This window comes from Cebus imitator, unplaced genomic scaffold (genome assembly GCF_001604975.1).
Source record: "Cebus imitator isolate Cc_AM_T3 unplaced genomic scaffold, Cebus_imitator-1.0 Scaffold420, whole genome shotgun sequence".
In the NCBI taxonomy this organism is placed as follows: Eukaryota; Metazoa; Chordata; class Mammalia; order Primates; family Cebidae; genus Cebus; species Cebus imitator.
Genome location: NW_016107735.1, coordinates 1,853,541 through 1,865,503, shown reverse-complemented (window position 1 = coordinate 1,865,503; position 11,963 = coordinate 1,853,541). Strand labels below are relative to the sequence as shown.

General features: G+C 52.1%; 1 protein-coding gene across 6 annotated transcripts in view; it reads right to left on the bottom strand.

Moving 5' to 3' along the window:
- Positions 1-1,029: 1,029 nt before the first annotated feature.
- CSF3R (colony stimulating factor 3 receptor) overlaps positions 1,030-11,963 on the bottom strand; it is an 18,183-nt gene continuing 7,249 nt past the window's right edge. For 2 of the 6 annotated variants that reach the window (XM_037731791.1, XM_017509768.2), the window contains 14 exons: positions 10,693-10,989; positions 9,081-9,204; positions 8,750-8,937; positions 7,783-7,952; positions 7,505-7,658; positions 7,333-7,406; positions 6,684-6,897; positions 4,605-4,793; positions 4,110-4,211; positions 3,051-3,197; positions 2,799-2,939; positions 2,535-2,628; positions 2,208-2,289; positions 1,030-1,812 (listed from right to left, as the gene is read on the bottom strand). In XM_037731791.1, coding sequence (XP_037587719.1) covers positions 1,342-1,812; positions 2,208-2,289; positions 2,535-2,628; positions 2,799-2,939; positions 3,051-3,197; positions 4,110-4,211; positions 4,605-4,793; positions 6,684-6,897; positions 7,333-7,406; positions 7,505-7,658; positions 7,783-7,952; positions 8,750-8,937; positions 9,081-9,204; positions 10,693-10,989 — 2,447 coding nt within the window. In that variant the 3' untranslated portion in view covers positions 1,030-1,341. Of the gene's footprint in view, positions 1,919-1,989; positions 2,103-2,207; positions 2,290-2,534; positions 2,629-2,798; positions 2,940-3,050; positions 3,198-4,109; positions 4,212-4,604; positions 4,794-6,683; positions 6,898-7,332; positions 7,407-7,504; positions 7,659-7,782; positions 7,953-8,749; positions 8,938-9,022; positions 9,205-10,692; positions 10,990-11,963 lie in introns of those variants that run through there. The other 4 variants (XR_005197052.1, XM_017509769.2, XM_037731792.1 and 1 more) reach the window with 4 other exon arrangements.

Here is an 11,963-nt window from a genome sequence, read left to right as displayed (position 1 = left end):
TGTGATCCACCCGCCTCGGCCTCCCAAAGTGCTGGGATTACAGGCTTGAGCCACCGCGCCCGGCCTCGAATGTAAATCTTTTTAAAAGGTAAATAAACCTCTTAACAGTTTTACAACCCCGGAATTTTTTTTTTAGGACCTGGGAGCCGTCCCTTCGAAATGTAACAATTGAGGAGGATAATGCTCTCTCTCCCAGCTCCTGTGGGAGGGTAGGAGCCTAACTTCAGTTGGTCCCTAGCTCTTAGTTGCAACCTACCTCTTGTCATTAAGATAGGGGAAATCGATTTTTCCTTTGGATAAAGGCAATTAGCAGACGCAGGTGGCTGCCGCTTACTAGGTAAATTTAGAGTGAGGTGCTGCCAAGCCCTCTTACTTGAGGACCAGTTATTGTTTATCTTGAGAAAGTGGATACAATAAGTTGTATTCACTTGGCTATATAAAAGGGTAATATTTTTTTCTGTCTTTGCAGTCTCTTTAGTGGATTGCTTGTGATGTGTATCACATTCTGCTTTAATGCTTATTCAATGGTAACACTGTTTCTTTTTTACCCTTGTGGAGGGGTTTTCTGGGTTGGCAGGGGATTTTGTTTTCAATTATATTTCCCCAACAGGAGTTAGTTTTCTTCCAAGATTTCTTCACTGTGTCCCACTGCACTCTCACTCCCCCCATGTAACCCATGTCACTGTGCCCTAAGGATCAATTTTCAAGTCCCCAAGACTACAATGAAGCTCTCTGAGTGTGAACTGAGCTGAGTCATTTGCACAGAGCCTAGATCCTGAGAGCTGGCAGAAGGAAGGAAGGGAAGGAAGGGAGGGAGGGAAGGAAGGAAGAGAAGGAAGGGAGGCGGGCAGGCAGGAAGGCAAGGAAGGCAGGCGAGGAATGGAGGAAGAAAGGAAGAGAGGAAGGAAGGGAAGGAAAGGAGGAAGGGAGGGAGGGAGGGAAGAAACAAGAAAGGAGGGAAGGAAGGATCAATTCTGAGAAGTTTCTTCCTGACTGCTGGGCCTTGAAAAATCAATAACAGAGACTCAGTTACACTCAAGAGTGTCTCTAAACAACAACACAAACTCAAAACCAAAAAGTAGTTTACAATACTGAAATTATAGGAAACAAGCACAAAAGGCCATTGGGTGGGGCCGATGGAGCATGATCTGGTCCTTAAAGTATGCAGGTTGCCTGGGAAGTCCACCCTATGGAGATTGGGAGGAGAGGGGGATGCTGATGGCTGACGAGGGAGAGCCTGGGCTGGGGTAGTTTTTAGTGATGGGCTTTTGGACCCTCCCCTCTCCTCCAGCTAGCTCAGGCCTTTAAGAGGCAGGCCCAAGAACAGAATCCCAGGAAGCCCTAGAAGCTCCCCAGCCCCTCCACCCCATGGACCTGGATTCCCTGCAGGAGGGGGAAGTCGAGCAGTGGCCCAAAGACACAGTCGTCCTCCTGGCTTGGGGCTGAGGCTGCCAGGGTCCGCAGGGGGCTGGCCTGGAACCAGAGGTTCTCATAGGACTTGGGGCTGGGGCTGACGCCCCCTAAGAGGGGCTGAGTGGAGTTGCAGCGGAGGTAGTGCCCTGGCCCTGGGCTTGTGGGGCTGCCCAGCAGCTGCCCGTAAAGGACCTGATCGCTGGTGCCAGACTGGGATTGGGGCTGGGTGGAAGCTGCTCTTGGGTCCCTCTGGAGCACATAGGGCTGGACCAGAGTGGGGAGGCCACAAGTCTCTGAGCTGTTATGGTACTCCCAGGGCACTGGCTGCTTCTTCTCCTCCTCCAGCACTGTGAGCTTGGTGATGGGTGGCGTGCCGAGGCTGGGCAGCTGGAAGGCCTCCTGCACACAAGGATGTGGGGTGAGAGCACGGCTCATTTCAGATGTCTGCCCCAGCCACCGTCCCTGTCTGGGTTCTGGCAGTGGTGGGGTCATTCTGCTGTTACTTCTAGAACACAAAGGGTTCCACTTGCAAAGCATTGTTATGTTCCTGACACATGCCTGACACATGCCACGCACCGTTCAGACTCAGCATCGTCAGCCTTTCCATATCACAGGGAGATGACTGAGGCTGTGAGATGGACAGAGCTGGGATTCTTTGGGTCTGTTTCATCTCAAAGGGAGGGATGTTGCTGGAAGTGACAGGAAGGCCTGAGTACTTGGCTTCAGGAGGTGTCCCTTCACTGAGCCTGGGCCAACATCCCCACCCCATTTCCCTCTCCCTCCTGGATTCTCACCTCCTCCATGGTGGTGGGCACCCAGGAGCCCAGGCTGCTGTGAGCTGGATCTGGGACATTTGGCCAGAGGGGATTCTTCCTGCTGCAAAAGGGGGCAGATGGAGGCTGGGTCAGACACACCCTCTGATCTTTCCACCCTTTGTCCCACCTACCCCACCTGAAGAGGTACAGCTGTGCTTCGTGCACAGAGAAGAAGCTGGGGCTGGGGCTCTCAGACATGGGCCCCAAAGTCTGGGAAGGTTGGAAGGGACTTAGATGGGCCCACCTGGATCTGAGGTTCCCTGTGGGTGGGGGAAGCAGGATCTCAGGTTTTTCAAAGGGACTCACTTGGGGCTGCAGCAGAGCCAGACAGTTCCACAGAGGCAGGTGAGCAAGAGCAGGAGGCCGAACAGGCCCAGGAGGATGTGTAGCTCAGACCCTTCTGCAGTGAGGGGGGAGCCGGAAGAAGTTAGAGTGCATGTGGGGAAGGCTGGGTCTCCTCCCTCCGATCAGGGGATTCAAAGTCAGTCCCCTTCTATTCTCAAAATCAGCAACCTTTGGTTAGGGTACCCTCCCAACAGCCATCTCTGCCCAGACCCCAACTCCCCTTACCTGGGGTCAAGGTCATCAGGTTGAGGACTGTACTGTTGACGGCCCCAGCCTTGCTGGTGGCCATGAGGTGGACATGATACAGACTGGCGGGCTTCAGGCCATGGAGGACAAAGCCACTGGATGAGGCATTCAGGATGGCGGCTGGGAGGGGTGTATGGTCAGCCTAGGCCTGGATGCTGAAGCTGCCTCCATGGCAGCTGAGCACCCTCTCCTGGGCCTTCTGGGGCTGTGGGGAACTGAGGATAGACTCACAGAAGAACTGGTTCTGAGCATTGGTCCAAAAGATGGTGTAGTGGGTCAGGGGGCTCTTCCCCAGCTCAGGGGGCTCGGGCACCCACTCCAGCTGTGCCCAGGTCTTGCCAATGTGGTTTAGACGAAGTTCTGGGGCACGGGAGGGGCCTGTGGGAAGAAAGAGGTGCAGGGGGTAAAGGGAGTCCAATTGGACTTCTTGTGGCTTCCCAGCCACTGCAGGGTGGATGAGAAAGAGCCCAAGGGGACTCATGTCCAAGCCTCATTTTCCCAGGGATTTAATCCCGGTTCCGCCTACTGCTAATAAGTGTCTGAGCCAGGATTTGAACCTGGCTCTGCTTGACTCTAAATTCTCACTTTCTGATTTCTACTAGGCCTGATTTCATCTGATTTACTCTCTGATTTCTGCCACTCACTCTCTGAATTTATGCCAGGTCCTCTGTCCAATTTCTTTTGTTTTGTTTTGAGACAGGGTCTCGCTCTGTCACCCAGGCTGGAGTACAGTGGCTCCATCTTGGCTCACTACAGCCTCGACCTCCTGGGCTCAAGTGATCTGATCCTGCCACCTCAGCCTCTCAAGTAGCTGGGACTATAGGCATGCGCCACTGCACCCAGCTAATTTTTTGTTTGTTTGTTTATTTATTTATTTATCTTTCTGTAGAGACAAGGTTGCCCAGGCTGGTCTCAAACTCCGGAGCTCAAGTGATCTGCCTGTCTTGGCCTCCCAGAGTGTTAGGAAAATAGGTGTGAGCCACTGCGCCTGGCCCCTCTGTCCAAGTTCTGTTACATATTAACACCTTATTTTTGTATGGGAAATGGACTGATTTTTGCCGGGTTTGCTCCTTGAATTGTGCCACCTCTCTGCTCAGCTTCTATCCCAGCACCTAATTTCTGTCCAGCTGTAGGGATCAAGTGTAAGCCAGGGGATTGAGAGAGATCCTCTCCAGGGCCAGCAGTATGGTAGGAAGGCAGTGTTCCCTATATTCCTGATTGCTGGGGACCAGGCGGAGCCTTGGAAGAGAGAGGAGAGGATTCTGGAAAGGGGCCGGATGGTTGACGAACCCCTTTCTTGGGAGTAGGCGTAGACATGCTGGGAGGGTCCCATGGCGTCCTGGTACAAGGGAGTCACAGTGATCTCATAGAGCTGAAAGGGCCTGATGTTCTCTGTAGAGAGAAAATGGGGTAGGCATTCCTGTTAGGGGCTAACCTGTGCTGATGATCAGGAGCTAGCCTCAGACCTCTAGTCAGGGCTACCCTGGCCTCATGATTTGAGGTTAACCTCCGCAATCTCTTCTTTAGATCATTTGATGAGAATTAGGGAAGAAAAGTAGAAGAGAGAGTTAAAAGGGTGGCAGGGTCAGGGCTATAGAAAAAGGACTAGGTTAGACTGTAGGGAGAACTTCCTGATTATGAGGATATGAAATGGAAACAGTGAAGGATCAAGAAACGCTGGAGAATCCATGCCTTTAAACAGTTCAGGCTGCCCCATGCTTATTGTCAGACAAGCACTGCCTCCCTTTGTCCCTGGTCCTGCCCATCGTTCCAGGCCAGCCTCACCCTTCAGCAGAAACCCTGTGATGCTCCCGCTCTGTTCCATCCTCCAGGTCTTGTTGCTGTTGCTTGTGCTGGAGGGGCCTGGGCCCCATTCAATCACATAGCCCTGAGGCTGTGGACTGGGGAGCTCCCAGCCCACCCAGAGGCTGTGAGGGTCTCGGGACATGGCATGGAGTCTGGTCAGGGCTGGGCCTGGAGACAGTGGGAAATGGTAGAATGAAGGTGAAAAGAATGCAGGCCCTGGAGCCAGAAGCCTGGGTTCAAATCCTGGCTTTGCTACTTACAGGCTGGGTGACCTTGGGTGGGTCAACATCTGAGCCTCAGTTTCCTCATCTGTAAAGTGGAAATGATGATAAAAGTTCCTGCCTCATAGGGTGTCAGTGCAGATTAAATGACTTGATGCATGGAACAAGCCTAGCATAGAGTAGTGGTGACAGCTAACACTGTATGGCTCTTGTTATGTGTCAGGTGTAATCCTTGATGTATTTTATTTTATTTTACATTTTACCTTACTTTGCTTTATTTTACTTATTTATTTATTTTTGAGATGGACTCTTGCTCTGTCACCGGGGCTGGAGTGCAGTGGCACGATCTTGGCTCACTGCAACCTCTGCCTTCTGGGTTCAAGCAATTCTTTTCCTCTCAGCCTCCTAAGTAGCTGGGATTACAGGCGCCTGCCACCAAGCTTGGCTAATTTTTAAATTTTTAGTAGAGATGGGGGGTTTCACCATGTTGGTCAGGCTGGTCTCAAACTCCTGACCTCGTGCTCTGCCCATCGAGGCCTCCCAAAGTGCTGAAACTGTAGGTTTGAGCCACTGCGTCCGGCTGTATTTTATTTTTTATTCGGAGTCATGCTCTGCCGCCCAAGCTGGAGTGCAGTGGTGCAATCTTGGCTCACTGCACTCCAGCCCGTAGAGCTCATACTGAAGGGCCTCTGCCATCCTGGTTCAAGCGATTCTCCTGCCTCAGCCGCCCGAATAGCTGGGTTTACAGGCACCTGTCACCATGCCTGGCCAATTCTTGTATTTTTAGTAGACATGGGGTTTTGCTATGTTGATCAGGCTGGTTTTGACTTCCTGACTTCAGGTGATCTGCCTGCCTCAGCCTCCCAAAGTGCTGGCATGAGCCACTGTACCTAACTCCTTGTTATATTTTAATTCACTGAGTCCTTTAATAGTCATACCCAGGAAGCACTACTTTTGTCCCCATTTTATTAATGAGAAAACTGAGAGACACAGAGAGGTTAATAAACTTATCTGAGATCACACAGCTAGTAAGTGGGAATATTAGCTATTATTATTGTTATTGTGATTAGTTCCACCTTGTGAGGATGCATGTTTAGGGAAGGTGGCAGCTGATCTCCTGAGAATGAACAATGAAGTCATAGACCATGTTCCAGGGAGAAAAGCCTGGGGCTTTCTCTCTCAGCTTTCTTGGCAGAATGGGCTCTGTGTGTGTGTGTGTGTGTGTGTGTGTGTGTGTGTGTGTGTGTGAGCTTCACCTCGTTCTGGCTAATGATAGTAACAGCAGACACAGGCGGAGCAGTTACTGTATACTAGGCCCTTGTCTTAACTCATGTCTTAACCCACGCCACACCTCAGTAGGCACTGTTATCATCCCCATCTGCTGGATGTGCAAACAGAGGCTGGGGAAGGGATGTAACCTGCTCAGGTCACACTGTTAGCAAGTGATAGGACCAGATTTTTTTTTTTTTATTTTAGACAAAGTCTCCCTCTGTCACCCAGGCTAGAGTGCAATGGCGTGATCTCATGTTGCTGCGACCTCCACCTCCCAGGTTCAAGCAATTCTCCTGCCTCAGCCACCCAAGTAGCTGGGAATACAGGCGCATGCCACCATGCCTGGCTAATATTTGCATTTTTAGTAGAGACAGGGTTTTACCATGTTGGCCAGGCTGATCTTGAACTCCTGACCTCAGGTGATCTGCCTGCCTTGGCCTCCCAAAGTGTTGGGATTGCAGACGTGAGCCACCGTGCCCAGCCAATAGGACTAGATTTGAACCCAGGCAATCTAGCCTTTGAACTGACACACTTGACCAGTCTTCTGGCTGCCAGCCCCCTTTACCTCTGCTCTCTGAGAAGGCCACTGGGCTGGGAAGAGAGGTCCCAGCTGAGTTATAAGCCTCAAGGGTCACCTCCTGGGCTTCTGAAGGCAGGTGGAAGGTGCAGCTGAGCTCTGTGGTGTTGCAGAGGGGCAGGATGGCCGCAGCCTGGCCTGAGGGTCTCCAAGAAACCAGGTAACCTTGGATCTGTCCACTGTCTTCTTCCAGGGGCACTGGCTATGGGGCACAGGAGGAAAAAGAGAAGGGGATGTGCAGCTCCTCTTGAGTAGGGGAGAGCCTCTAGGTGGGGTGGATGGATCATACAATGGAGCATCCCCAGGCTGGGGGCCAGGCTTCTCACCCCTCCCCTTTTCCCTCTGTTCCCTTGTGCTAGGCTCTAGGAAGGAGGGCAGGAAGAAGCTGGAGAGCAGGGAGAAACAAGTCAGTGCACACAGCAGGCTTTTAACGATTCACTGAACCCGCCTTGTGCCCGGCGTTGTAGTCTATCCAAAAGCAAACTCAGCTCCCGAGGCACATGCAAAGTGCATGCAAATCACATATAAATGCATCCACACTTCTCAGACCTGTCGGAGTCCTAAGCCCCAGTTTGCAGGGGTCTATTTGGATTGGAGGAGGTGTCAAAGTAGAGGGGTAGCCTTCAGAGGGAGTCACCTTCCAGAACAGCTGCACTGTCCTGGGGTCCAGCTGCCTCTGCCGCCACCATATGTCCAGTCTGACAGTGGGGGCTGTGGATGGAACAAGAAAGGAGGGTGCCAGTCAGGGAGGGCCCTGGGGCCTGGAGTGGATACTGATGACTGCTCCCAGCCCCTCATCACCTCCTTACCCCGTTCAGTAGTTCTCAGCTCCAGGTTGGGGCTCCAGTTGCTCCAAAGGCCAGGCAGGGGCCAGCGGATGCAGCGTATCTGCAGGGTGTAGGTCGTGGCTGGGAGGATCCCGCAGAGCTCATACTGAAAGGCCTCTGAGGGCAGGGGGCCCACCTGGTCGGGGGTGGACATGACTCTGAGCCTTGGATCTCTGGGCCATTCCAGGGCCAGCTCAAGCCCAACTTACCCTGCCCCTACCCCCACCACCTCAGGCTCTCCAGGTTGCCCTCCGCCTCACCAGTGCCCAGCTGGCATCTCCACGCTGTGGCTTGTGGCGCAGCTCACACTTCTGATTTATAAACAGGCCTGGCTTCCATGGCTCCCAGCACAAGTGTAGGCAGCCTGGCTCGGGAGGGGGCGCTTCAGGGTTGGGGTCCAGGGTCCGTAGCATGGGGGGCTCCAGTTTCACTGCAAGGAGTGGGGCTGTCAGAAGCTCTCCCTGCCCCACCCTAGAGGGCTCTGTCTTAGCTCCCTCTTGTCTCCCTGTCTGTGGTTCACTGTCTGCCCACATTGCCATGGCAGGTTTCTGTGGTTCGGTCTCTATGAGTCTTTGTTTCTCTCTAGGTCTCTGTTTCTTGCTCTTGCCCCAGGGCCTTTGCACGGGTTGTTACTTTGCTCTGGTCGTTACTTTGCACTGGTTGTTACTTTTGCTTGAAATGTTTTCCCTCCAGATAGCCAGTGGCTTGCTCCCTCTTTTCCTTCAAGGATCTGCTCAGTTGTCACCCTCTTAGTGAGGCCTTTCTTGACCAACCTATTGAAATAGCCACTGCTCCCCTTCCCCTCTCTCTGTGTCCTTCTCCTCCTTACTTTCTCCTTTCTGCTTATTGCCATCTGACATTCTATCTTATTTAACTTCCCATTGGAATCCAACATTCTGAGGGTGGGATTTTGGATGCTTTGTTTACTGCTGTATCCCCAGTACCTAGAGCAGTGCCTTACACTTAGTGGGTGCTTCAGAAAACGTGCTGAAAGCATGACTGAATGTGTCTCCTTGCTTCTGTGTCTCTTCTGGCCTTTGGGTCTGTGTACCCATTTCTCTGTCTCCAGCTGCACCCCTCCTTGTCTCTGTCTCTCTTCTCCGCCCTTGTCTCTAGATCTTCCAGTGTCTCTTCATCTGTCACTGGGCCTGTGTTTCCCTCTCCATTCCTCTCTGTGTCTGCCCGTTTTGGGGACCCCTTCCCTCCCCTGCACCCAGTATAACTCACCAACGTCCATGGGACTAAGGCACAGTTGTAGCGACATGCTGGTCCCCAGTGCGTTCTCTGCCTGCACCCAGATGACCATATTCTGGTACAACAGTAGGTGTCTGCGTGGGATGGAGCAGTGGCTCTGCCCATCCTTGGGCACACAGTCCCGGATGGAGTCCTCTTGGGTCTGACAGTTGGCCCGGCTCCTGCCAATAGTCCAGGCTTGGGTGTCAAGCAGAGGAAGAAAGTGAGGCTCCCTTCTCCCTCCCAGAGGCATGTCCACCATCCTACCCATGGCTCATCCCAGAACCCGACGGGAGGGGACCGGGGTGTGGGGGCCCCTCCTCACTTGAAGCTCTTCAGAGTGATGTTGGTGGGTAGGTGGGTCTCGGGTCCTGGCTCCCACTGGCAGTTGAGGCTGTTGGTTGTGAGGTTCATGAGGCAGGAGAGGTTGCGGGGTACAGCTGGAGGGTCTGCATGTAGGTGGGAAGAGTGTGAGGGCTTTGGGTGGGACCACCCAGAACACTCAGAAAGCTCCCTGTGGGACCAGTTGGTCCCTGGCTCGGTTCCTCAGTTGTCACCTTGTTGGTCCCCACTGTCTCCAGGCAGAGTGGCTCTGGAAGGGCAGCACTGGGGGAAGCTAAGTTACAGGCACGCACAGGGGCAAGCATCACAGGCCCCCAGCAGCACAGTGGTGCCCCAGGTCCAAGCCCCCCAACTCCAGACTCTTTGTCAGTGACAGTGCAGTGTTTGGGTTTTTATCCTGGTCCTGCCATTCATTAGCCTTGTGATCCTGAAGTTATTTAACTGCTCTGTGCCTCAGCATCCTCATCTGTAAAATGGGGGTAATGGTAAAATACCCACCCCCTAGTGTTATTGTGAGGGCTAAATGACTCACTCTAATGTCACTCTAAATGACTCACTCTGAAGTGCTCAAAACAGTGCCTGATACACAGGAAATGCCATGTAAGGGTTAGCAGTGGCCATTACTGATGCTTTTTTCTTTTTTTTTTTGAGATGGAGTCTTGTTCTGTCAGCCAGGCTGGAGTGCCGTGGCGCAATCTCGGCTCGCCTGGCTAATTTTTTGTATTTTTAGTAGAGACGGGGTTTCTCCATGTTGGCCAGGCTGGTTTCAAACTCCTGACCTCAAATGATCCATCCACCTTGGCCTCCCAAAGTGCTGGGATTACAGGCATGAGCCTCTGCACCCGGCCCATTACTGATTCTTAAACATGAACCTTGGTCTTTGTTTTTTCTTATGCCTCAGCTTGGCACAAACTCCATCCTACTCAGTTTGAAAGGAAGGTTGAGATGGGGGTGGAGGAGAAGCAGAGGACAAACCCAGCTGATAGAGAATGTTCTCCTTGGAGACACCCTCTGATGGCTGAGGACTTGGGCTCTGTAGAGTAGCGGTCACCACACTGGCTTTAGAGCCACACTGCCTCCATCCTATTAATATGTGACAGGCAAGTTGCTTACCCTCCTCGAATCTCAGTTCTTCGTCCGCAAAGTGGGGCTAAATAGTAGCACCAATACTACTGTTACCTGATATTATGCCCATAAAGTGCTTATTAGGCAAGAGTTCAATAGGTAATAGTCTTTTTTTTGAGATGGAGTTTTGCTCTTGTTGCCCTGGCTGGAATGCAGTGGCGTGATCTCGGCTCACTGCAACTTCTGCCTCCCGGGTTTGAGCAATTCTCCTGTCTCAGCCTCCCGAGTAGCTAGGATTACAGGTGCCCACCACCATACCTGGCTAATTTTTTTTATTTTTAGTAGAGACGTGGTTTTGCCATGTTGGCCAAGTTGCTCACAAACTCCTGACCTCAGTTGATCCCCTTGCCTTGGCCTCCCAAAGTGCTGGGATTACAGGCGTGAGCCACTGTACCTGGCCAGTAATATTCTTATTAGTATTGGCAGGAGGGTATTGGAAGCAGAGTAGATGAATGGTTGGAGGGACTTACAGCCTGCCTGCAGCTCAACCTGGTCCAGGATCTGCACGGTGTTGCTCCAGTTCAGGCAGCAGGAGAGAAAGGCCCGAGTGTGGTTGAGGTGGGGCAGGGTGATGGTAGATTCCTGGGTCCCATCAGACAAATGCTGCTGCCTCCCACCAGGCTGAAGATCTGCTCCCAGTCTCCAAAGAATCTGTGACTCCGGGTCCAGATGGCTGCATTTCTGCGTGATGATGCAGGAGGCCGTGATGGGATCCCCCAGGCGGACGATGGGGGCCGAGACACTGATGTGCCCACACCCCTCCAGACCTGAGGTGGAAGAGAATGGGCCAGGAACGACTCCTCTGCCTAGCAGAGCTGGGCTATAATCTAATCTAGGCCTTTGTACTCCTAGACTCAGGGCCCTCACCTTCCTGTCTCATCCTTCAAGACATGGGGGCTGGAAATTGAAGGACGTGGACCGGGACTTTGAGACGCTATAGGGGTGAGGCAGAGATAGTGTTGTGCTGGTAACTGTTTATCAGCCAGCTCGACAGAGAAGAGCAGACACTGGTTTGTAGTGTGTGCCCCTTTCCATGGTGTGAATACTCTCGCCTTAGCTGATTTCAAGCTACTGATGTGACATCATTGATCGGGAAGTTGGGAACAGATGTGCACAGTGAGCTTTTGCAAGCCAGCACCAGCACACCACCAGATAGACTGATGACTCCCAGTGTCCTCCCCAAGCATGGTGCAAGCAGTGATTAGAGTGATAAGAACCCATAGCCACAGCAATCTTTTCACAAGTCAAATCTGATTCTGCTACCCCATCTCCATCGCAGCACTTTGGTGACACATTATGGCTCTGAAAGGCAGTATGGTGTGATGGATGAGGGTGGATGTTGGAACTAGACTGCTTAGGTTTAAATTCGGGTTCTGTGGCTTATTACGAGACCCTGATATGTTACTGAGACTTTCTGTGCCTTGATTTTATCATCTGTAAAATCGGGATAAAAATTGTCCCCTACATTAGCGTCACTGGAAGGATTACATGAGATAACATATGGAAGGCACTTAGAGCAGTGTCTGGCATGTGAATACTTGCTGCCATCATTAGGATAAAGACTCAAATCCTTCACACAGCTCTTGTGGCCTGGCCCCTGCCTGACCCTCTCAGTTCCAGCGTATACCGTCTCTCTGCTCCGGCCATTCTGGCTCATTATTGCTATTCTTTGAAAACTCCATAATCTTTCTAGCCTCTGGATCTTTGGACCTGCTGGATTTTTTTTTTTTTTTTTTTTTTT